Below are 27,499 nucleotides of genomic sequence, written 5' to 3' on the forward strand. Positions count from 1 at the left end.
CCACCATGCTGGTGGCATTAGATCAACACATACTTGCACAAGTTTCAGAACGTAATTAGGTTGCCAGACAAGTCTCAAAAGAAATCAAAACATTCTCTTGCACAATCCCACAAAAGCTAATTAATTCAGATGCTATATGGAAGACTGTGCTGCAGTTAGCGATGTGAAAATTATGCTCAGTTTTACCTGAAGCCCCAAAAATAGAACCTTCACCATGAACTGCTACATTTCTAAAATAATTTTGCAGACAGCACTGCAAAGCAGCATCAAAGGAAATTGCATCCTCTAGGTTGCTGGGAATGAATATATCTACATAATTTTGATTTAAAACTCACCCACACATTTAGTGCTAGGACAGACCAATTTAAATACCAAGAAAATTATTTTTTCTTTTGCCATTTCTATCATGTTTTTAATCATTCATGAGTCAATTGTTCACGATCTTTCAAACTTACCTAATGGCTTCTGAGTCAATATGTACAGGGGCAATTCTTTCCAAAAGAAATTTGACCATTTCCAGAAAAGGATTTGTTGGCTGCTTAGGATTTGCAAGTTTCCGGGCTATCTCCCTCTACAAGAATGTTAAGATACAAACAAGAATGACACTCATTTCACTACTTTAACATGTTCAGTAAGCTAAATATAGTCACTTCTTTTCACCACAGAGATTGTCTATATAATCAGTGAAATGTATTTTAAGGGGGTTGTCTTTACAACTCTCTTTATCGTGTTATATTCAAAGAATACATACTTGACAAAACCACTGAACCATTCTAGTTAGAGTTCTTCAGGGGTTCTTAAGAATTGCAGCTCAGATTCAAAACAGATCTAAGGAGGAGCGAAGTGCAGTGCACAGAGTGTGTATGTCTGCTGACAAGTGTAATCCACAAAACTGTGGGTAACCCTGCAGTACATGAGACTTCATAACAATGAAAAAATTGTCCTGCCCTCCTCCCTGCAAAATTTCTGAGCCATTAGACAAAACCCAAGAAGTCTATGTCTGTTTGTAGGTGCTTTTTTGTGATCTTTGTAACTTCTCTCAATGAAATTGCTTACTTTGCCTTAGACTATTAAAAAAACATCTGCTGTGGCTGGCAGAATCTGGAAGAGCACAATTTGATATTAAGCTGTGTATTTTTGTCAAAGAGGTTAAATAACATGAGAAAAAGAAAGAGGGATCTCAAAATACTATTGTAGGGTGAAAAATAAATTAATGATATGCAGATGGTAATACATGACTTGCAGGCACTTGAAAGCTGAATCAGTGGGAGAAGACACTTTGGGAACCCTACCACAGAACAAGCACTTGAAAGAAAATATTTTTAAGAAATAAACTGGTCCTTTAGACATTATGCTTGATGCTCATAATCCCAGGAAAGAATAAAGTTAATGCTTTCTTAAGATGATGATTGTAATTATTTTTTCCCTAATCTCTACAAGTTAATCAAAAAGGCATTTTTTAAAAAATTGAAAACATGTAAAAGAAACATGTAAAAACCATGTTAGGTAACTAAGGTGACCATTAATTCCAGGTAGCTGTTTTAAGCACAATTACTTTGGGTATAAAAGTTTGCTTTTCCATTTCCTTACCACACAGACATCTGCCTGTTTACAAGAACATGTAGGGCTAATTAACAGTTCAAGCTGGGATCGAAGTTTCTCATCATCACCCAAAACCTGATTGAATTTCTTCACAAAATCTTGTGCTTTTCCAGGATCTGGAAGGTTTTCTGTATGATTAAAAACAGTTTAACATGAGATAAAACTGCAACTTCAGCAGGCTAAGATTCACAGAAATACAGTTTCCAAGAATGCTGTGGTATTTTATAGAATGTTTACAGAAAGTTATTAACACTTACTTGCTATGGTCATCAGCTTTCCAAACATGGCAGCACTGTTTGCTTCTGACTGAGGACAAAAGCAAGAACAGACAAACAAATCAGCAATATCTCCTTTATAAAATACACCTTTAAGCTGATCTGTTAGTTCTTCTAACAGAAGAACTAGCACTACTTTCTACTCCTGAATCTTATGTATTATGTTTTTGTTTTAAGGACAGATACTAGAATAGTGTAACTATCATTAGCAGCTATTACACAGAAATGGAAAAAATCTCCTTGTAACATCAAAGAGCTGCAAAAATTCATTAATTCACATAACAGGTCAAAATCAGGCAAGAGACCCCAGTATCCCCCAAAACAGAAAATTACCACAAGCCCACTCTCTCACCAAAACCTCAAAGCAATGCCCCTTTATTTAAAATTTCTACTAGTAAAATTCCAGTACAAATACTTAAAAACTTGGTTTTTGTAACCAAAATAGAAATGGCTTTACGTTACAACATATTCCATTTTCAAAATGTCTTAGAAAGTGCAAAAGAAGAAAGGTCTGTCAAAAGCAAACAAAAACTTCTGAAACTTTAAAAACTTGTTCCAAAGTTCTTGAGCAATACTACAAAAGAATGATCAACTGAAGGTAGGTCATATACCTTCAAGCATAAGTACAGAAACCAGTGAATAACAAAGTAACATAGTATTAAAACTTCCCAGTAAATTAGTCCCATAGATATACTGGATAAAGTATAAATATTTTCAAACCATACAGTGGGCTGCTTATGCAAATCCAGCAATTCTCGTACATGACTCCTTAGCATGTTCTGGCACTTCCACATCTCATTCAGTGCTCTGCAAAAATGGGAAACCACAAAAGAAAAGCTTCTTCATGACAAGAACTTACTGGATGTTTTAATAAACATGACTATTTATTTATCTTAGAAGTGCAACACCTGCTAGGTACAATCAAAACCTATCAAATATTTAAAAAAACCTGTTGAAAAAAAGGTGGAACTGATTTTCTCTTTTTACAGAATATAATTTCTCTTATTCTTCTAGGAACAACTTAACATGTGCAGGACACCTATAGTATTTCTTACAACCACTCAAATAAACAGGCCACCATCAACCAGAATTCAGTTACAGACACCATCACGGTCCCTAATACAGAGCAAACCTAGAAGTCATCACTTGTGCCCATTGAAGTCTGCATTGTTCTCATTTGGTGAAAATGAATGGATAAACCTGCTCTTCTCAAATATCATGGGATCTTTTCGTCTAATGGATGCATTGGGTTTGTATATAAAATGGAAATGTTTTCAAATATTATGCTACTTGCAAATAATGCTAAGCATCCATTATTTGTATTTTTATTATATTTTACAAGTAAGATAACAGAGATGTTAGAAAAGCCTAAGAAGGCAAGAATTTGTTGAATATAAACTACACTTACTTGACAGCATTTGGATCCAAACTAGCATACAAATAGTACAAGCACTTCATGCGCTCTTCTGTTTCCAAATTGTGTGGAACAAGATACTGAGCAAAGATTTTCTCAACCAGTAATCTGCAGGAAAAGAAGAAAAAAAAGAAGAGAAATCACTACTGTACATGTCAAACAATAGTGATACCTTTCAGACAAGCTGAATAAACAAGAAATAGTGGAAGTCATTAAAAACAAATTTTTCAACAAAGAAAGAAGACAAAAAAAGCAGTGGACTTTTTCTCAGCTGTAAAGATTCCTTCCACTACTGATAGAAAGACTAGCAAGAAATGCTCGTCGAGAGCTTTCACTTTCACCTCTAAGAGGGAGTAATTCTCCTTGTCTTTAGGATCTGAGAATCTCCTTTGTTTATTCTAATATATAGAAGGAAGGAATACAGACAGTAAAAAGCTGAAATAAAGGGGAAAGAATACAAAAACATAACTCAAAGGGGAGGAAAAGTAAAAATCTGAAGTATCCTTGTGGGAATGGTTAAAATTGAACTGTAATACCTGAGAATCTGCTCATTCTAATACATAATCTAAAAATCAGAACTAAAAAGGTGAAGATAAAGAAACACCAAAACATACACAACTAAAGGGGCAAAAGGGAAACTAAGTGAGAACAAACCAAACCAGCAAAACCAATCTTTTTTAAATACACATGTGAAGTTTTACATTAAATCCCAACTTTGAACTACAAAACACGAGTAGTTCCATCTAATTATAGCCCCTCAATGAAAGAACATTCAACTGTTAATTTAATTCACACTAATGAAAGCTGTGCACAATGTTCAGCTATACAATTTGATATTTATTGACAAATACTGTGTGTGTGTGTTTTATAATTTTCTCACTATGTACCACTGCACTAGTACAAGGCAGAAACTCTGCAAGTGCCTTGTGCAGAGACCACAGCAGCAAAGATCAAACACACCTTACTTCTGCTCTCACAGCTTATTTTTGTTGAAAGAAAGTTCCAAGATATGTGATGGCAAGACAGTGGACAACCATGAATAGGACACAACTACCTCAAGACAGCCCGTTAAAGAAAACTTGGCTTTGTCTCTTTAAACGTACACTTTCCTACTGATGACTGCATGAACTAAATAGCTTGAGGAACAGGATCTTCAGATCTCAATGGACTCCATCTGTTTAACACACTAGGAGATTGGAGGCGTCAGAGCTCTTACCAATTTATGAACATTGCTCTGGTCCATTGCTCTATAGATACATCTAAAAAGCTGGCAATATGAACAGAGCCTTCATCATCCCTTCCCTGGTCCCTGTTGGTTAGGTCTAGATTTACAAAGTGAGAATAACTGCAAGACACACTTCTCTCCTGTGAGGAAAGTGACTGGCTAGCATAACAAGAGTTGATACCGGGCACTGTTTCAGATGTGGTTATTTCACTCCACTCCCTGTGTATTTGTAGTAAAACAAAGAAGATCAGAGAACACATGAGAGGCAACTTTACGGTCAGAAGTTTTCAGTCTTGAGTAGATGTGTATAGCAATAGCCAAGCAACAACAAAAACACTATTAAGTGACCAATGTGTGGAAAAAAATCTGTTCTATTCCACTTCATGCCTGAACTCTGTGTGATGCTGCACTATTATCTTCTGAAAGAACTATGCCAAGAATGTTATCCCATCCACCTTTGGAAAATAGTCCAAGGTTTAGAGCTGTCCACTGCTATTTTTTATCCTCTTTGCTGCATTACTGAAAGAAAATAGGCCAGAGTCGGCTAATTTTGGCCCATGCTTGCTCATGTGTTTAAAGGATTGGATAGACTGTCTTAAAAGATCATAGCATTTCTACAGCTCTTCAGGTGCTAATCTTTAAAATCCTCACAATAGCACTGAAACACATTTATCCCTCCACTGAGATAAGGAAACCAACCCAATGGTATAACTGAGCAAGAGCTTCATTGTCAGCCTTTGAAGACTAGTAGAATTTGAATTAAAATTGGGAGTATCAAACTGACCTAGAGGAACATTAAAAATCAAGCCACCAATCTTCCTGTGTGGACACCCATAAAACAACCAGGATACAACTCATGCCTCCTGCTGAAAAAGCTAGTTTCAATAGTGTAATCAGACTTTCTGAAATCACGTCAGAGAAAGAAACTCAGCTTTGATGATGCACTCTTCCTTTAAAATTCCTTGCCTCATTTCCATCAGTGTTCTGCATCTGCTGTGAGCAGAAATACAGAAAGCATCTGCCCCATTCACTATACAACTCTGATTCATTCTCTGTCCATTATCAAACCCATGTACTGAAAATGAGATGTACACATGGTAGAAAACCCATAAACCTCTCAATGCAAACTAAAGTATATTTTTATGTATATGCTGAATTAGTTTTGTATAAACTATGTGAAGATTTCCCGATTTAAAAAAAAGGTGCCAACAAATCAAATATGTAACTATGGCCCACTTATGATCAGCCAGATGAATAAAGTGAGAGGCCTCACCACTGCAAGAGTTAAAAATTTACTATCATAACCAGTGACTGAAAGAGGCTATTGGCCCATTCAGACTAGTCATCAAGACAACAAAACACACTGAAGTAGCAGGCTGCATAAGCAAGGTGCTGAGAAACACTGTAAAGAATTTTCTGAGTCTACCATACTAAAAATCTAGGCTGAAATTCTGCCTTTGTGCGACCTCACAGCTTCTCTCTTTCTGAAAGACTATAAAATAATCTTCCAAAACCTTGGCCAAAATGCTTTTTTCAACACCAAAATGGTATTTCAAAAAACCAAAGGGATTGAGTGACAAAACAGAGATGAATCAAATGTGAAAGCAACCCTGATGTTTCTTCAGCTTTTGGTCTACCTAAAAGTTCGTACCAAATGGAGATCTGTGCATGTACTCTGGTGTGGACACAACAATCACAGATGCTGATTTTAACAGCCTGGCCTCTGGAAAGCAGTAATGCAAACAAGAACTGGCATAGTAAATGCCAAATTTGACAGGTTTTTTTCCACACAGTAGTTAATCAAAATCTGCTATCATCATAGATCTAGTTCCATCAGTATATCAAAATAAATCCATGAACAGATAACAACAATCCTGAATATATGCATACATATCTTAATGATTAATTAAATATATCATACATCAACCCACAAACACAGACTATAACAGCTTTCCCAGGATAAGCACATATTTTCACAGTATCTCTTATCACTATTTAATTAAAACTAGAAAAACTTAGATTGACTCACTTGTCATCAATGCTATTTTGATAATATATGTGCAAAAGTTTATCCTTTATCCAGCTCACTTTCTCTGCAGCATCTTTTCCAGCCTCAGCATGAAGACAATACTTCTTGTACAGCTGGGCAAGACCCATCATAGCTTCTTTTCTTACTCGCCACTTGAGAGGGAAGAAATGAAAAGAAGTTGGAGAATTGGTTTTGGTAAATAAATAAATGAATAGATAAATAAAGAAATAAATCAAGCATACAAAATACATTGAAGATGCAAAAGCATGAAAGACAAAATAGCCACTTTCTGATCTCCAATATTTAGACACTACAAAAGCTGAAAAATGCTGTTTGAAGCCTCTACATGGGAATTTGCAAAGTCTGCGTAAGGGTTTTCTTGCCAGTACTATGCAGATTAAACATTGCCAGTACCCAGGATTTCAGTACCTCTCTGTGCCCAGCAAAGAATATCTGGGAGCTAGTCAACAAAAAAGAAGTTAAGTACAGCTTAACATGTATGCCTGAATAAGTGTCTTACTGAGCCAGGGTTTGGAAGGCTTATCTATCCAGAGACAGGCACCAGAGGTGCCATTGCCCTGCACCATCTTACAGCACCCTTGCCGAGACACGGGAGATCTGGAGTGTTGGCCGAGCCAAACCTGCCAGGCTTGAACTCTGAGGCCACTCTCCAGGACAGTGTGAGAGGCCCATTTTGCTGAAGCCTTGAAGCATCGCTCTAAGACTGCAGGGATTAAGGAAAAAAAAAAAAACAAACCAGAGTACAACAGCTACAGGAGTTCATGGGTTCTCAATCTTGCTTTTGGTGGTCATACTTTATCCCCTCAAGTAAATAACAAGTCTCCCATTATTAAACAATTTAATCCATAAGCCATCCTGTGCTGATTATAAGGAATCAGTCCAGACCCAACCTGAGGATTAATTCAGGCAGCATAGAGTCTCATGCTGAATGATTTACACAGTAAACCTCAGAAGACACTTGTTTTCTCACATCTTTTAGAAGAAATGCATGAAATTCAAACTGAGATAATTTCTTCCAGAACACACTAAGTACTACTTCTGGCCCTGAACTCCCAAGAACTAACAATGCACAGATCATTTCAGCCTATGAAGCATAAATGTAGATACTATTATTCATACTGTGAGTAACTTCCTCAATCTTGTTAAACTGAAGGCTTGACTCAATACCACTGAGGTACTGCACATTAAATTTCTTAATAGATTTACTGAATGATTTCCTTTTCTTGAAGGGCAAAGAAAAGACAAATCTTCAAGATAATCTGGTTTATGTCACCACAAGACACCACTAACTGTTGGAGTAGGTTATAACAATACCATGGAAAAAATAAACTTGTATTTGGTTTCATATTTCTTAAGTATTAAAACCATAAGTGACAGATCAAGACAATAATGAACTTTATAGAACATAACACAGCAATCAGTTTTCACAAAAGAGAAAAAACTTTAGCTATAAATAGATGTTATTGTTTAACTTCTGCAGGAATTTGTTTACTTCTGTTGCAATCTAAAGCATATTTAAGAACATAAAGGTCTGAAAGGGAAACATTTTCAGAAAAGTATTAATATTTTTCTGCATTCAGATATACCCCTCTAATGCAGGTGATAGCTTCATCAGCTCTCCTATATGTGATGGAAGGATGGAAAAACTTGTCAGAAGAAAATGAAAAAGGATTTCTAAAAATGATTCCAGAAAATTTAAGCCTAAAATGAAGGAGTAACAATGGGTTACAAAAGAAAGGAGGTTTGGATTGCCAGTAGAATTCTGATTAGTGAAACTGCTGTAGAGTAGATCTCAGAGCGTACAGAGAGTTGCAGACTGACAATAGGAGACACTGGACCAAACCCCTTAGAGAATATTTTGAACACCATGGAAGCAAGTAGTTGAACAGGAGATACAGGTAGGGAAAAAAAGAGTATGATACTTCTGAGAATTAAAGCTGAAACAGCAAATAAACATAAAGAGGAACATAATAATCAGTTTCAAAAGCAGCACATTAATAAACACAGCTAACAGAATTACTACCCTGATTTAATTAACAGAAGAATTCTGACAACCTTAGCTTCTTTGGTTGATCAACCTAATTAAATTCCTCCACTGAAGGCTGTTGGGCTGAGTTTTGAAAAAAAATTGCTATTGAAAGTTCAATACAATCCCTTACCCATTAGAATAACTAACCTATTTCTTTCATAAACATCCTACATTCATTCTCCTTTATCTGGAAAAAAGCCCCAGTGGTTTTCAGTAGTGTTAAAACTAACTGAAAACGCTGAAAATGCATAAAGAGGAATGGAAAATGGGAGTATGATTCTATGGCTCCTCACTCTATAGCTTTTGACTTCAAGCTGATGATGGGCAAGTCAGTTTTTATGAAAGGCCTGAGTCTCTGCTCCATAAAGACTGTTGGGAGAAATGCCAATGAAGTCAGCTGCCAAAACTCTCTTAACTTCTCAGGTTTTTAAGATTACCCCAGTAAAATGGAAAAGATTATTTTTGTTATTTGTTTTTAAAATGTCTCCTAATTGTTCTAAAAAGTGAAGATGCTGGAAGGACCCTTGAGACTTTTCCAATGGAGCTTTCCTCAGAACAATTATTACCAAGGACTAGATCTCAGTTTTTGTGAAGCATCTGTTGCCAGAGCTACTTTTCCATCTGGAGCAATAAAAATGGAGTTGAAAACTACTGGTGGAAGTGGGGTTTGTTTGTTTGAATTTTTTTTTTTTTTAAATAGTTACAATCATCATACAAATGCCTATGCAGACCAAATCAGCAAAGGACATTCCTTCAAAAAATTAAGTAGGGTCTTTTAGCCAGAAACCTTTACTCTAGAAAGTGTTTAGACTATTTTTATCAACACTGTGTCAATTAGAATATGATCAGGAGAAAAAAAAAAGATAACTTAAATGGTGTACCAGTTAGCACAATTTAATTTTTTTCCCTGATTTATAAAGATAAGAGGCAGAACTGAAATGATAGATTGGCACTTTATTTCAACCTGTTGGACAAGCATTCTTTTCACAGCCATACTCATTTGATAGATGATTGCAGGCTAAAAAGATGAAGTCAAACTGATGAACGATCATTTAGGAGTTTGCAGTAGATGTGTCCAACAGAAACCCAGCTACAAAGGGTAAATGCAGCCAGCAAAATACAGAGTTCTTTTAAAGAAAAATAATTATTAAAATAGGTATAATGCACTCAGCCTGGAATTGAGAAAATCCTACATAGAAAACAAAGATAGTTACATAGACATTATCAATGCTCCAAACTGGAGAAAAATCCTCAAAAATAATAAAAAAGCAGACAAAAGTTTAAAAGTCCTTGGTCTTCATTTCATAGCACTAAATATATTTACCAATACCAATATATTATCTTATATTGCTACGGTCTACTTCAAATGCTAAGTATTTGCTGTAGTAATTTCTAGTCAGTGCTCAATTTTATTTCCTCCTCAGGATATATTTTCATTAAAGCTCTCTCCAGAGATTTTTATAAGAGAAACATCATATACAGACGAAGTTATTCTTCACTGATTGCCTAAAAAAGCACCTAACCTTGAAATGCAACATATCAAACCTACGACTGTTGTGAAATGACTTAGTCAAACATATGAGGAACATTAAGTGCCATCACACTGATTTAAAGCCACACAAAAAAGGACCTAGCTCTGTAGAAATCAGTATTACAGCTGTGCAGTAATAGGTGACTGCCTCTCACTGACAGCAGCTTGCTAAAGGAAAACAGAGACACTGGGTTGAAGACACAGTAACAATCATCCCATTCTCACTAGGTGGAAGTCCCAGAGGGAAGTGGTGGCTATACTAAAAGTTTTTAGATTTCATAAATGACCTTTCGGACACATTTAGGGGTTGAGAAAGAAGGAAGGTGATCTTGATCACTTCTGAGAAACATGCTATGTCAAGTTGCAAGTACAACTAATTGAAGAGATGCTTTATAATAGTGAACATACTCAAAATTAGTATTTCTCTGTTCATCCTTTCCCCAAAATCTATTATAGGAACATTTTCACTTAAAAGAGGAACAAAAAAATATAAAATTTTTGAAAAATAATTGAAGTTACTAGCTAGAATGACATAGGGGGCATCCTTTCTACAGTCTATCAATAAAGAACAGTAATAAGGAAAAAAAATCAAGATGGCTGCATAGCACAGAGAATTCTGCCATTAAAGCATCACCCCCCAAAGAGCGTGGAGCCACATCCGAAAAAATGTAAATGGGAAACGGTATAAGCTCTGGCAAATTGAAAGTAAATCCTAGATGAAGTATGGGCAAGAGTTTCAAAATGAAATTATTACAAGCATACTAACAAAACATCTTGACCATAGCTTCCAGAAGCAGGAAGCCTTCCTTTCTGTATGGCTGAAAGACAAATATATTTATTCCACGAGAGAGGTCTGAAGAGGTTTCTTAAAGTATCATTAAGACACATTAAAAAAAATTATTAAGCAAGGAGGAACAAAATCATTAAGACCAGGTGGTAACCCATCTATGACTTTTACAAGAATTTAGACATTATACACTGAATATGAATTTTTCTATTATTGTAATCTATCCATAAACAGATTGAAGACATCAAATGTGAAAGAAACCAAAGGGTCTGAAGAGGAACAATGTGCTGCTGATCAGAACATCTGATTCTGAATGGGCAAACAGGTTGAAATAGAACAGTAACAACAACAAAGAGCTGACACTACTGAAAAATAAGTTATGGAAATGTGTCATTGAACTTTATATAATAGGAAGTTTTATCTAAGAAAAAATAACTTTTAGCAGACCCAGAAGAACATCAGTAAAATGCATTAGGATGCCAAAAAACTTCCAACACAGTCTTGTACCAGAGGGCCTTAAAATAAAAATTCTGTTGTGAATCAATTTTTAACTAAAACATTGGGGAAAATGGGTAGAAGTAAATGAGTGATTTTCTTAATGGAGGAAACAAAAGGAATGTATAGAGGGAGTCAAAAAGGAATCTGACACTTAACATATGAAAAATTATTCAAAAATGAACTAAACAGTGTGTAAAAATTTACTGAGGTAGTCAGATGTAACATCATACTTAAGAATTGCAGAAACGTATCATGCTACTGAATTGTTATGGTATGAAATGGAAGAAATTCAGATTAAGGACAGGTTTTAACTGCATTAACTCTGCATGTACAGCATTTCTCAGCATACAATCTAAAGCTATTCAAGAAAAACAACGACATTAACATGAATGTTTCCCAAAACTGTCAGCTCAGTGCTCAGAAACAGCAGAATAGACTGACAGAATGTTTCAGAATAAGAAAAAAAGTCATCATCAAGTAGGTACACAATGTGGTGCAAACTGTGAATGCCATTCAAAATCAGATGTTCTGATGAGTGGCATATTGTTCCTAAGTTACAACACCTTAGCTACAACAGGATAGACAACATCCAGACAAGAATGATCAGAAATATGTAACAAGCAATTTGTGTAGAAGTTAATCAGGTAATTCTTTAGAATGGAAAACAAAAAACTGGTGAAGAGATGGTACTCATACTTACGAAATATAAATGAGTCAAAGAATATTCATTATTTTATGTTATTGAAGAACTGAGATACTCAGTCAAATTATCAGACAAGTTTAAAAGCAAACAAGTGAAGTTACTTTTCCCAAACATGCATTAAAACCTGAATTTACTGATGCATATGCCATGAAGACTAATAAGTACAAATAAATTAAAGAAAGAATTTGATAAAGACATAGAATAAAGTTCTGTTGAAAGTTATTATCAACATGGGCCAGGAGACTTAAGAAATTCTTAATCACAAACTGCTGGAAGCCAAAACTGACCATTCTGATGTTCTTAAAATGTACCCATATTTATCACATGTCAATGACTTTATTTGTCTGACAACACTTGATTGATGTCACCATAATATGGAATTTTCATTAAGATGCTGTCGTAAGAAATTTTTTTTCCCGGCAGTATTCTTGTTAATAGTCAACTCTGAAGACTCTGTGATTCTGTGGCTTTGTTTTTTTTTTCAATTTTACTTTTACCAAAGTACATTAGAAGCAGGTAGCTGCTGAAAATTCCTTAACACTTACCCGTTTGTCCAGCGTTCTTTCCCTTACAAAGCCAAGCAGCTGGTCATTGACTAAAGAGAGATCTCTCTTGCCCGCAGTGATAATTGTAACAATAACATCGTGTCGAATGGCTTCTTCTGGGTCATGGGATCTAACCTTCAAATACTCTGTGATGAGCAGAAACAATGAGAAGCTTGGCTTTTTTACATAGGTGGGATGTATTCTGATTTATTAATAATTTTTAATCAATTAAATGTCAGTCATATCACAACCATGTAATCTATTAAATATAGAGCTACCCACAGGAAACATCTGTTCCAATGCTTTTTATAAAATGTTAAATATAAAACAATTAGATAGCTGTAAATATCAGAAGAATATAGGAGTGATAGCCTATATGAGAACCTCATTTACAAGCAACAATAAAGTGAAATAACATTGAGTAGAATATATTGTAAGTAAAAGGGGGGTGAGGGAATAAGAAGAAACTCTAATTCCCAAAGCGTGAAAAATGTAAATAATAACTCAGAAACACTGACAATGGCTTGCATAAAAAACAACAGTATTTTCAGTGAAGCCTGAAAATCTTCTCACAGTTCAAATGATACTGAAAAGAAAGAAGAAATTTCATCGTTTAGATCAGCAAAAAGGAATTTTCTGAATTCAGTGAAACACAGCAGTGGAGAACTCAGTGACTAGTTCAGAAAATAAGTCAGGATGTTGCATCAATATTTGCTTTGCCTTACCCAAAGCTTCTTTAGAACTTTAGAAATTACTTTAAAATTCAGTCTGCAATGGGTAGCTTCTTAATTCACTTCAGCAAAGTCCACACAAAACCACACACTCCTTTTCTTATAACTAGCACTTGTCTTCAACAGAAATCAATCACTCAGCAGACACTTCTTCCATCCAGCACCAAGCACTGACTTGATACATTTTGGAACTACACTGCTATGTACAAAAATAGTCACACAGTTCCTTGCTCATTTTGCAGATTATTCTAAACCCCTGTATGAGCATCTCACCAGTGAGGTCTTTTGCTAAGTCTGGATGGTTCATTAAACAATGACTGGCGAATTTCACACTCTCTAATCTCACAGGGACGTGGATATCATTGAACCTAGAGGGATAGAAGATGATGAATGTTAATTTTTAATTAGCTTTGCAAATCAGTATTATTCTCTATGTAATATAATGTGCTGATAGTATGTTCTGTTAACTATTAGAATACTTTACATGGCAAAATTAGACTATAAATGTTTTGAATTTATCTCCATAATGTACCTCATACAAGTATTTGTTTACTCTTGTAAATTCAGTCAGGACTAAAATTAAAGAATGAATATGGTGTATGTGGATAAAATGTTGACCCAATGGATTTTGCTCACTGACTTCTGAACACAGCTCTCCATACAATGTCAACTGTGTGTGAGAGTATATACAAAATTATAGAAATGTAAATTAGCATCAAACAGGAACCATTTGAAAACATAATTTTTTTTAAAAAATATGAACTTCTACATTTACGTAAAAGAAAGCATCCCTTCATTCAGAAAGGTAATTGCCAAGCAAAACTGAGTTGCAGATACAGCTGAACAGTACAAAATTTCAGACAATGCTGGAACAGCTGTTGTGTAAATTCTGCTATGCACATAACGTGCTGTCTATCGAACTCATATGTCCATAGCTGATAGCAATATAGCAGCAGCCCTTCAGAATTCTTCCTTCTAAAATGTAACTGTATGCAGTTTTCTGCTTTGAAGATTTAATAAAGTGACTTGTTCAAATACAGTTACATCCTCTAAAAAGACAATAAAAAATGCAATACTGTAAGAAAACAGGAAAAAGACCACAGAAATTCAGGATTCCATCCCATTTCCTTACCGCCCAAGAAAGCACTGCCAAAGAGGTCGATTCTGTGTGGCCAGATCAGAATCTTTGGAGCCAAAGAGTTTCGCCAGAAGTCGAACCACAGCCAAACGTTCTTCTCCATCATTGCTCTAAAAATCAAAACATGAAAAAGGAACCATAAATCACTATCCATAATAGTAATAATTTTCTTTCTGTTTTGTGAACAGTTAGATTAAAAACTGAGTTTGAAAATATTTCTGATAATCCTCATTCTCTTATCTTATTGGATTAATACGAGGCAAAATATACAAATACTTATTAAGCTAATGTATTACAGACACTGAATAAATGGCTTATAATAAAATGGCTTATAATAAGTGCTCTGAAAGGACCTTCTCTTTGAGGAATAAAAACCCATACGCAGTACTCTAACATATGGTTGACAATATAAACAATTAAAGTTTTGTTTTAAAACATTTTCAAGACTATTTTATATGTGTGTAAAAGACACCAATTAGGATGTCATAAACACACGTGCACTAATTAAAGCCCCATGTAATTTCACCCAATACCTATTTCTTGGTTACTTTTGTTTGTTGCAACCATAGCCTGTATACACGTACATCCACACATACCAAATTATTTCTCTTGTCCACTTACAATCTTAAGAAAGACAACCAGCTTTTTAATTAAAACCCCCACAGACTTCCAAATCAGGATAAATTAACTATTTTCAAGGATTCAAAAGCAGTCAACTGACTTATTAGCTGACAATAACAAATCTGATAAAATATTAGGAAATACTTCCCCTGTTATTAAACCATTATTTCACTGAAGAAAATTCTGCAAATCAATACTGAAGCTGACACATTTGCATTTCATAAAATAAGCCAACCACAGCTTAATTACTTTATAAATTTTGGGTGTAATCCAAAGATGAAGTACATAAAGCTTTTGAATTAGACTGCATTAATTTATCATTATAATGATTATATATATTTTGTGTGCATAACACATGTTTGCAAGCACAATAAGCACATAACTGCATACAAATTACCAGTATTCCTTCATTAATATTACATTTACCTTCAAAATAAAGTAATAAATACAGAATTTTTATCCCCCTAGTAGAACACTTATTAAATCTACAGTTCTGCACTTTTAATATCCTCAGAAATTTTACTGATTGTCCAATGCTACACTGTAACCCACCTTCAGCTTGAATTCCAGCTGTGGCATGACAGACAGCAGGAGGTGAGGATCTATGGCAAAAAGCTCTTGTATCAAGTCAAACACATGTTCTGATAAGTCACTCACTGAAGACTTTCCCAGTACCAGAACCTGGTTAAAAAACTAAAATACAAACAATATTATGTAGTATATTTTCCTTCATTAATGCAAACATTATTTTTAAAAAATTATTTTAATATCATTAATGGTTTTATACTAATGGAAGGCACCCAAAGCACAATTTCTTCATTACATCAAAGCATTTCACCCTTACAATTTTAGGTCAAGAAAATTACAAACATCCTTCTCAGTTCAGTCCTATTAATTCTATCAAGATAGTCTAATACACGACAATTTGGTAATTTCAAATCTCAGTAACTATCTCCCAAGCAAAATTAACAGGTAATAAAAGAATTGTTAACTTAAAAATGCATATTCATCCAGTAGAACATTGACAAAAAAAGTTAGTACTTTGAAAATTTTTTTTTATAATTGAAACCCAATCCAACTGAAGATCACCAAATGCTGAAAACAAAGGTTGTCTGCTTCAAATCCATTTTAAAGAATGTCAGATGTCTTTATGTTATGCCTTGTAGTATTTAATGGGTAATGTATCATGGACATTACTGATCTAACAGAAACAAACTGAAGTAGTCTAAATTATGAATTATTTATTTTTGGATTTATATAAAGTATATTAAAATTTAATACTTCCTATAAATATTGTGGGATAATATTATTTAAGCTGTGCAAATGCAATAGCAAAAAAAGCTATTATACACTTGAAAAAGAAAGTAAGGAGAATAGTATTAAATCAGCTCAGAGGTTACTTTATGTACTATCCTGTTTCCAGATATGACTAACTACAAAGCTTAAAAAACCAGGGGAATTGGAATGTGATAACTGTTATCAAGACTCCTTGAGCTTTTAAATACTTGCTGATTAATCTTTTATGAATCTGCCTAATTCCCTTTTAAACTACTCTGAATTTTATTCATTTTATTGGCTTCAGCACCAAGGAAAGGAAACAGAATTGGATCAGACCATGTTCATCAAAGACTGCAGTAGCTGTATTAACAGGCAGAACATACAACACTCACATTCAACAAGAAGCAATTATAATTTGAATCCCTGTAAAAAGCACAGTTCTTTTCCTCTTTATGACTACAAGTAACAGCAAGTTTAGGAGAGCAAAGAAAATGTAACAGAGCCAGTAGCTTGAAATGCTTCATCCTAAACTTGGTATGAAACGAGGCTGTCTGGTTGCTGGACATATGAAGTATTAATAATTCCTTTAATTGTAATGAGATTTTTGGTGATCACCATTTTCACAACCTAGAATTAGGCTTAACATTGGACTGAGATGGATAAAAATTAATCTCTGCTTATTTGAAATCCTCCGTACACTTAACAACCAAGCCAACAATATCCTATTCAGAAAATCGTAGTAGCTTCTATAAACAATATTTAAAAGGATAAAAATGCCCATCAAATCTCCCATAAATCAAGACAGTGATAAGAACACTTGTTACTTGCAAGTAACATGGATTAATTAATTTACATACATTGGCAATACACGGTTCAATGGTCTGGACGGTCCTTTTCAACAGGACTTTTGCAAGATCAAACGCTTGTTTGTTAAGGTTCTGAAATAGAGAAAATACAATAAAATTTTATGAAGTTTTCACATGCAGTAACCAATTTTGAAGAAACATTATCATGCCTCCGTACGCTGAAAATTTACACGCACCAAATCGGGCACTGAAGAATGAATGAATTAATATTTAAATGTGATTTTGTTTGCCCCTCACCATTAAAGGTACACTCTTTAGCAAGTTCAGCCTTTTCTAGAGAGTAAAACTGCACTGAATTCTCAACAGGCTGTACCATATGCCCTGAGACAGCCCAAAGTGAGACTACAGAAAGCACCTACACTTGGGCAGAGTTAGCATTTGACTTTCCAAGGAAGCATTTGATTGTAACATGACAAATCTGAAAACTGTTTATATTGCTCTTGAGCAAGAAAGAGAATATAACTGCACATCTGGAAAACTTGACTGTCCAAGTCTGTATGAATCCCATATGCAGTAGCTCCTATCATCTAAGGATTAATGCAGCTTGGAGGGGTAAAAAATAGATATGGATGAGATTGATTGCAAATTACAAATCACAGCAGACAAAATGCAGGTAAAGTCTAGGGATGACTCATTTTTGGAAATATGGTATTTGGCAAATCTAGATTGAGAACAACTCTTTCACGTTCCTTTAACTAATGGGATGACAATGGCAGTTCATCAACAGATAGTACAGAGAAACAAGTGGCCAAAGGCTCAAACAAATATCTCCTCAGTCACCAAAGAACTAAACTGATGTCTCATCACAGAAGAGACAGATTTGCATGAATTCTTTTCAAAAAATATCCCAACACTTTCTCCCCAAACCCAGCCATGATTAAAATCTGTTAGAATCTGATCAATCTACATTGTTGACTGGTGTGCTGGTAACTAAAGGACTGTGAATCTCAAACTTTAAAATACATTTTCTATGGATCTTCAATACAGTTTCTTCCGTACAACCAAACCAACAACCCAAATACACAACCCAAACACAGAACACCACAATACTGAAGAACCAAACACCAAAATAGCCTAGAAAGGTAACATATAACTTGATAAAACAAAAAAATCAACTATTTCAAATATTAGGAGAAAAGAAACCCTGTGGGTCTGGATTACTTGTGCTGTAGAACATTCAGAGGAAAACACAGATTTTTAACACATGAAAATGTTTTTAAGGAATAACTTAAGTAAGACTGAGAAGGAAAATATTCATTGAATAGCACTACTTTTGAAGTTAATAAAAAAACCTACAGTTTGAGGCCACAGGTCAAAATGTGAGCAAAATGTGACATGCTACTGCTATTGAAAATCTGGATTTACTAGATGAGAGTCACATTAGCACACAGAGAGAACAATGTACACCACACCACCACTTTACTATGAATAGATGTCCAAACTAACATAATGTAGATTCAGAGGTAGACTGTATATCATGTTTAATTAAAAAAACCAAAACTAGACTGCATTATCCAAAACACATTATTTCAGCTTCTTCACAAAGACAAGCTTTCATCCAGTCTTGCCAGAGTGATGTTGTTCTTATGTCATAGCAGAGAATGACTCATATTTGACTGCTTTGCACAAACATGGAAGTATTGCTATGGTATGCATTCTACAAGAAAATCAACTGTGCTCTTAAGCTACAATGCTTCTGATTTACATATCTAAAGACAAGCAATAATCACAGAATTTTCTCGGAGACCTGTTCATCAAAGGAAAACATAGTTACAGTCAAAACTCTGCTGGGCAGATCAGACAAAACAACTTCCTGGTTGGTTTGTTGTTGGTTTTTTTTTTTGGTTTTTTTTTGAACTACCATGGTAAAGCAGCTGTTTAAGTGCTGTTGTTACATGAAACAAAGTAACACAGACTGACATACTGACCAAATTACAATACTGAGCACTGACTATGGGATATAATTTGCTCAGTCATGACAAGGAGCCGGCAAGGGTGGCACCAGTCTTCGAAGTGATATTAAATATGCATTACAACCCAATATTTACACCACGTTTATCTCCCTCTTTATCAGAGCCTTGCTTGAGAATTTTCTTCATTAGGCAAAGCTATAACAGTGTTAAAGGATCACATTCACTTTTACTTTGCCTAAATCAAGTAGTCACAACACACTGTTAAGTTGTACAGGGTTTTACTGGGCCTTTGTATCCTCAGAGCAATGCCCACCATTGTTAACAGCTACACCTCAGATCACCACACTCTACTTCCATTCCTTGTATCTCATATTAACTATAAGCAACTTACAAAAAACAGCGTATTTTCACAAGGACTCTTGTTATAAGAGGCCTCTCTGTATTAGCAGTTTCAATAAAACATCATCTCATTGCTGTCAATAAAAATGATTTGGCAGACTGATATTCCTGTCTCATGGTTATGACAGAAGGAATGCAAACTCATCTCCCACAGTAGATACTTTTATAAGCTTGATGAGATTTCACAGGTAAATGACAATGGCCACAGCTTAGTCAATCCCATGCTACACATTTCTATGAATCCTCCCTCTTTATGCAACCAAATCAATAATCCCTATTTTTGTATACTAGTTTAATTATGTAGTCGTGGATGGACCTGCCTAATTTTTGTAATTGTTTCAAATTAACAAATGAACAAACAGAAATACATACTTGGTAATCAGAGCACAGTTCATCTGCTGTAATTAATAACTGATACTTACAGTACTCCATACTATTTTTGATAAGTACAAGCGTTTTAGCAAGGGAATTCTCTTGGTCAGTGTAAGGCATCACCAGCCTGCACCTCATTTTCCCTTATTTCACAGCTAAAGGAGTTGTGTTTATTCTCTTTTTAAATTTATTAAGGCATTACAGTGAAGGTACTTTAAAAGCTCAAGTGCAGACCCAGTGATCCCCTCTTCAAGGACATAAAATTCTTCAGGGAAGGGAAGTGTGTGTGTGTTCTGTGTCACTTTGTTCCTTATAAGTGAATTAAATAAAGACAATGGAAAGGGTGGGAAGTACAACTAGGAAGGTGCAGCAAAGTCTGACTGGCAAACTGAGGAGAACAGCAAGACACCACAGAAGTCCTGGGAATATCTTACCCCTGTCCCTCTTTCTTTAAATTCAAAAACATTAAATATCTTCTCTATTAAAAAAAACCCCAACACATCCCAAAAGCAAAACAACCAACTAGCTACAATCCTCAAGATACAATGTTTTCCTATTATATTTGCATGCAAAAACTTTACTTATGTTTCAGTACAGAGATCCTGAGGTGGCACAATCTCTTGGTATCAAATAATCGAGACAGAGCTAATCAACAGCACCAGGTAATTCCCAAATGAATGTGAGAAAATAAAACAGTCACAATAGCTAAAGCGTATAAAGAGATAAACAACATGCAAAAGGGAGTAAGAATTGTTAGTATAACAGTATACTATGATAATATTTTACTTGGCAGACCTTGTGTGCAGGAATGAGGTTAATCAAAATTGAGTCCAGCAGCTCCTGAGTTACTCCATCGCCTTCCATGATGATAGAACTCATCAAATCCAGCATATGCATTTGTACCTTCTGGTTGTGGCTATTACTAAGATCATAAAGAACATTATCACAATTAAATTCTCAGACTCTGACAAATACTAACAGTATAATCAAGAAACATCCAATGTTGTCCAGTTTGCTCTCCCTTACACTCTCCACATCTCAAAACTATTTTTCATGTGTCTTTCCTCTTATAGAAAGGTTCAAAAATGTAGAACAACCTAGCTCTGCTTTAAGAGAATCAAAACAAAAAAGGACAATAACAACCAAAACAAAAACATAGATAAACTAATCACAATGAAGTATACTGCTGTAACATGGACAACAAATTGTAAAACACATCTACGTTCAGACACACATCCCTCCAAAATGTCAGTAGTTCACACTCATTTGCTTTTCTGGTAGCTCTTCATTTAGGGAAATAAAGACTTCTGTTAAAACATATTTATCTGTAGACTATGCAATGATTAAGTCTACCCCCAAACCTGATGATATTTTGAAAGTTAATAAATTGGAAGCAATTCAACTTACTTGATAACTGAAAAAAGAGTCCTAAAAAGCTGAATAAAAATTTCATTGCAATCTTCCAACTCAAAGCAGATGTTGTAAGATTTGACCCAAGCTAAATTCTAAAACAAAAATTAGGATATTTAGGCTAGTACAACTTCACATCTTCACATCAAGTAACATAAATACAATCATGTTAGCAATGGGTTTTTTTCTATTTAAGGAAAAATAATATACAGTAGATGTAAATGCTTTGGGGAAAGAGACTGGGTACTTGCTTTGCATATAATGAGCTCCTAACACAGAGGGGCTTTGCAAGACATATCCAGAAAAAGCTAAGTACAGAATGATCTGATTTCTTAAGTATAAAAGCTGATTGACAGAACTTGTTAATATAATAAGACCTTATTTTTTCTTCATGCCATGAAACAATACAATTTTAAACATCATGTTTTAAATATGAAGTATCTTGTTTATAAATACAAAACTATTTCTAAAAGCACACTGAACCCCACCACTCAGTTCTTGTCAAGAGTACGGTTTTGCAATGTTTTTTAAAGCAAAAATCTTACATTTCTCCTCCTATCACCAATATAGGCCCATTTACATTTTAATCAGCATCTGAAATTTTCTCTCGATAAAAAAACCCTAATGTATAGAATTGTAAGATAAAGGCTAAATTTTAGTAAATACCAATTATTTTAACATGTCCTCAACTACAGATTGACAAACTTATTAAACACAAACAGCCATTTTAAGTACTAAAAGAAACAATCCACTGAACTTTGAGAGTGGTGTGATTTACAGAATAGAAGAAATTTGCCAGGCATACTGGTGCATCGGGAGAACAACTGATTACACTTCTTAGCCTTACAGAGCTAATACCATCTACTGTAAGTTACAACTATTGTATTACCTCTAACAAGTAAAAGTATCTGTTAAATTGAGGGCTCTTCGTGTCCTCCAAGCCTTTTAATTGTCTTGTAATAAACAAGAATATGTCCTGTCAAAAAAACAAAGTTTACAAGCTTGATTCAATAGCAAGTGAAAACACAATCCTTTACCAGTGACATGTATCACCATTTTCAAACTCATGAGAACATTTAATTGTCTTTTTAAGGCACTGACAGAAAGCTATCACCAACACACATATTGGCCATCTTACACTCCTTTACACATCTCAGGCCCTTAAGTATTACACTGAGTTACAGGATTAAAGCAACTTCACTTTAATAAAACTAAAAATCAGCATACATGGAAAAAAAACATTTTTCTGTTGGTTTTTGAGGTTTTTTGTTAGAGAGGGGACTGTTTGGTTTGTTTGGGGTTTTGGGGGGAGGGGGCGGTTTATATTTTCATCACTAAGAATAAGGAAGGCAAAAAGCCTTTATTTTATAAAACATTTTTACCTTAAGTTTGTCATGGGAAGTATATGGAGCTTCAGGAGCATAGATACGAAAGATATCAGCCAAGCAACATGCTACAAGGAGGCGCACATCTTTATTGGGATTCCTGAGGAAGAATTCAGATGCAAGGTGCAAGGCTAATGGGAGATACTGCTGCTTCTCATCTTCTGAGTCCTGGTCCATATCCATGAAGGTTTTTACCACCATCTGAAAAACACCAGAAAAAAAATTGTGTTCCTTCTGCTTTTACTCCTTTATTACTAAACAAGACTTTTTAAAAGGATGCAGTGCTATCAGTACATGTTCTGCTGCATAATCACAATTAGTACTTGAATTTTTTAAGGCAAATATCAGAAAAATGGACGTGTTAATCTGATATTTAAAGGTTTATTGAACTTGGTATTTTAGATTAAGACACTGAAAATCACGTTGCAATTTGCTTATTTTGTCAATCTTGACCTGAGGTACAGCACAGAAACTGCTGTGCATAGATGAGGCTGGAGAAGGCAGCATCTCTTCCTCAAAGCAGTCCCACTGCAATTCCAAGTGAGGACTCACCTCAGTATGAATGGTGTGAGGGGCTGTAAACCATCTGTCCTCACACACAGCTACAGAACAATGCAGCTGCGTTAGAGCCGTGCCAGGACTAGAGGAGCTAGGAGGCCATCCTTAACACTCTGCCTCTACTGAGGCACAGACCTCACCAAGTACTTCACATATGCACCATCTTTCTATCTAGTTTAAGCAAACTAGATACTGGATAATTTAATCCCCCATGTAAAATAAGTCTTAACACTGCAGATCTCTCTTTCTGCATATTTAGAGCTGCATCTTTAGCCTTATTATCATAATGTAAAAAATAACCACATGGTTTCCTTGTTTCTTCTAGCACAGCTAAGAACTATTAATTCCTATGAAATGTCACCAAAATAAGTTTATTTTTAATTGTTATACAACCCCAGTTAATTGAAACTTCTCAACATAATGATTTGGCAAAACTGAAAGTAAGTGTTCAGTTTAAAGAAGAAATGAAAGTTGCAGATTTAACTTCTGGCATAGTGTTTGTTAAAGGATGAGAATGACTTCCAGGATGTCAGCACAGAAGGGGCAGATGTGCCAGAGACTCTTAGAATGAAATCATTCTTTGTGTTCCATTCCTCCATGTCACTTGAGCATCCTTAGAGTTAAAACTGTGAAGGACAGCCACAACTGTATACCTGCAGGATTTGGTATGCCCACTACAGACACAGCATACACGTGCACACAATGAAGAGATACAGCAGAGGACACAGAATGAATAATCCTGATGAGTCAAATACACATCTAAAACAGTAATGGTAAAACACAAAAGAAGACTAAGCTCACACAACTAATAAATACATCTCTTACGCTAACCAGAATTTTTTTATTATGGTGGCATTCAAATTATTCTAGGGTTGCCTCTCCGTCATTAAGCATGTCCCTGCTTCCAACTTCCTGAAAGTGCTGTGTTTTTAGCTTTCTTTCCTTCCTGAGTTTTGAAATATAGCTTAAAATTTTGATCTTATAAATTTAAATAAATGTTTGACAGCAACCTCTCCTACAGTACATTACTTAAAAATCCTCCTCCATTTCTAAAAATGTGCATGTATAATCCAATTTGCCACAAAGACAAAAAAGAGATGAGAGAGGAGAAAAACCCTGCACAACAACAAACAGAAAAAAGAGAACTTTACATCTACAGCCCAGGAAAATACAAATTGTAGCTTATTGGTCCGTTTCCTTAAAAATATTCTTAAGCTATGTTTTAAAGCCTTAGCTGAAGGCACAAAACCATTCTTCTACTGACAACTCAGGTCTGCCTGTCACAGGGCCATTCGTCGCTGTGTCCTAGGGTGCGTGAGGCACAGCATCCCCAGCTGGTCATGGGAGGGGATTGTCCTGCTCTGCACTGGAGCCCTGGAGGCAGTCAGAAATCGATCTGCTAAAATAATCTGCTGTTTAAACTGGAAACCTAAAATCAACTCTATAGATACAAAAGGCTAAAGTCCAAATAATTTAAGGTTCTGAATGTCCAAACTGGAAACCACTCATTATCACGCTAAGACAGTTTTTATTCCTGAAAAATGTGATCAAACTGTAACAAGAACTCACCACTTTTTCAGATTACAGCAACACTGTTTAACTGATATCTGGCTGTGCAGTTGAAACTACCTAGAACACTAATATTCATTTATAGAAAGAGCATACAGACTTAGCAGCTTTCAACAAAAATCTGTTACTGTACTCTGCAATAAGCAAGAGACAAAAATATTCTTTAATAATATTAATGTAACATCATCCATTCCTTTCCAAACAATTAAGCAGTCAATTAAAACACTAATTCTAGCAAATGTAAACAGAACACAGCTATGCACATTTATGATTAAATTCATTCTGCATCACTTTTGATTGAATGCATCTCCATTAATTTGTCGCATACTAGTACTTTAGTTAGCTTGAAAAAATGAATTATTATAACTATCCTAGAAATTTACATTATTGCCATTTTTACCACAGTACCCTGAAATTCTAATTATCAGAGCAAAATTTTACTCTCCTAGGCTCTGCAAATAATGTGACACTGAAGAAATGCAAATGCCTTCATTCAAACTAGTGAGAACAGCTAAATGAAGACTGCTAAAGTCACTCTCAATGTGTTATGAAAAGCTTTCAGGAAGGCGATCATACTGTATCAACCATGCAGTATGCAAGCCAGTCATCTGGGTTACCCTTTCACCCACTGGAGAGGAACACACAGACCCCGAGCTCAGGCACAGATGTCCATGATGACATCTACAGATGTTGGCTCAGTTTTGCCCTGAAACTCCGCACCAGCCATGAGAGCAGCTCAGTGTGACTGGAGGCCTGACACGAGGTGAGATGAACAATACCTGCAGCTTCCTGTGAGACTCTCAAGGTTGCTGCTTCCTTGAGATTCTCCTTGGGGTTGCTGACCCCCAAGGTACTAAGGTTCCCCCAAGGTTGCTGTTCCCTGGGAGTTTCCTCTGGGTTGCTGTTCCCAGAGGTAATAAGGTTTTCAGTCTTCTCTTTGCCTTAAGTGTTACACACCAGAGGTAGAGAGGACAAGCTGAGTCCGCCGGTGCACATTTCCAAGGTTGTTTATTCTTCATTATCTCAGTCCTTTTTCAGCTCTGCCAGGCCTCCCTGGCAGGGTACATTATCTTAGTTCTTTCTCAGCTCTGCAAGGCATCCCCAGCAGAGCAGGACACGCGGCAGACTGGGCGGATCAGAGAGCCCTGCACCTTATGTACGGTACCCCTGACCCAACCACTGTCCGAGACATATTTTTTATTTACAAAATTGTACCAATACCTATTACCTATACTAACATGTCAGTTCTACTCTAAGCCAATCTCTAAAACCCAACTCAGCACAAGATGGGGGACAAGAGCAAGAACAAGGAGGACAGGGGCCACTCCCCAATTCCTCCATCTTGTCTCTTCAGCCCCATATACTAAGAATCCCAATTTCTATATTTATATTCTATAATAAACCATCTACTACTTATTTTAAATTCTTAGTATTTGTGATTCTTCCTGCGTGTGAGTGTTCACTCCCATGGACAGGAATCAGAGTCAGTGTCCTCCTGGGATCTGTGTGGGTCTAACTGACCCCCCTGTACAGATCCCAGACTCCCCTGTCTGGTCTCTAAACCCTCCAGGGTGGCCAGAAGGATGTTCTAGACTCCAACATGAGACTGCCAGCCTTTTGACTGCACTGAAACAAAACACACGAGGCTGCCAAAGGGCTGCTCACACACTGCCCACATCTCCCATGCAGCTGACATGTGGCCTGTTTCCAAAGACAAAATCAGCATGGGAGCTTGCCCTTCTGTGACTCAGCTATGGCTCTTGTGCAAGAGCTATGCCTCAGACAGGAATACCAACTTTTGCTGTTCAGATCCACAGGATTTAGGAAAACGGTTTGTTAGATCAGGAAGCCCATCTACTGCTGAAACATACTGATGACTCCAGCAATATAGGGGGGAGAGGTATATAAACACTGAGAGAGGACAGGGTGGTCAGTATAGACAGTGAAAAGACTCAAACCAGCAGTTGCAGAGAGGAAGAAGTAGGCAGATCTAGAAAAGCCTTGCTGCAGTTGGCAGAACAAGCATAAACCTCCAAGCCAGTCACAGCAGGGGGAAGGCGTGTACACGTTGCATTTGTTTTACTGTTCTTACACCAGCTTATTCACAGGGCTCCAAAGCAGTAACATTTAACAACCCTTGGCTTGCAAAAAAATATTCAGTGTTTAAAAAATCCCTTTGCAAAGACTGAAAGAACAAATTCAACAACTGAGAGAATTTGATAGCATTTGTTGTAAAAGGGATGATCCTGTAAAGTAACTTCAGTACTAGGATTAAATACAAAAGATATTTGAAAGTAAAACTTAACCAAATGGCTGTGAATCCAGATAAATACTTCAAGAGCTAGGACAATTCAAAGAGAGATGCCAAGGAAAGGCTGAAATCACAGCAACCCAAATAATGCAACTCTGTCATCACAGTGTTTTTACACCTTTCCTGATATGATTTAAGCATACTATAGGTGATTCTTGCCATTAACTATTAACAATAAATTGTATTTTTATCTCAGATCTCACAGTAAGACATAGCAAAATGTTTCACAGACGTGTCTCTGAAAAAAACACTTCTATATGGTGAAGATTTAGGATGAGAAGGCTTTGTC

At 35.8% G+C, this 27,499-nt stretch overlaps 1 protein-coding gene across 2 annotated transcripts in view; it reads right to left on the bottom strand.

Moving 5' to 3' along the window:
- The window catches only part of PDS5A (PDS5 cohesin associated factor A), a 76,483-nt gene that overhangs the window by 24,637 nt on the left and 24,347 nt on the right, over nt 1-27,499 (bottom strand). For both annotated transcript variants that reach the window (XM_063401807.1, XM_063401809.1), the window contains exons 3-17: nt 22,770-22,973; nt 22,277-22,363; nt 21,385-21,482; nt 20,773-20,899; nt 17,285-17,365; nt 15,702-15,842; nt 14,523-14,638; nt 13,664-13,758; nt 12,660-12,805; nt 6,546-6,697; nt 3,286-3,399; nt 2,603-2,684; nt 1,860-1,908; nt 1,591-1,730; nt 456-571 (exon numbers count right to left, since the gene is read on the bottom strand). In XM_063401807.1, the coding sequence (XP_063257877.1) occupies nt 456-571; nt 1,591-1,730; nt 1,860-1,908; nt 2,603-2,684; nt 3,286-3,399; nt 6,546-6,697; nt 12,660-12,805; nt 13,664-13,758; nt 14,523-14,638; nt 15,702-15,842; nt 17,285-17,365; nt 20,773-20,899; nt 21,385-21,482; nt 22,277-22,363; nt 22,770-22,973 (1,748 nt within the window). The remainder of the gene's footprint in view (nt 1-455; nt 572-1,590; nt 1,731-1,859; nt 1,909-2,602; nt 2,685-3,285; nt 3,400-6,545; nt 6,698-12,659; nt 12,806-13,663; nt 13,759-14,522; nt 14,639-15,701; nt 15,843-17,284; nt 17,366-20,772; nt 20,900-21,384; nt 21,483-22,276; nt 22,364-22,769; nt 22,974-27,499) is intronic.

The sequence above is a fragment of the Prinia subflava genome, chromosome 7 (genome assembly GCF_021018805.1).
Source record: "Prinia subflava isolate CZ2003 ecotype Zambia chromosome 7, Cam_Psub_1.2, whole genome shotgun sequence".
Taxonomy (NCBI): Eukaryota; Metazoa; Chordata; class Aves; order Passeriformes; family Cisticolidae; genus Prinia; species Prinia subflava.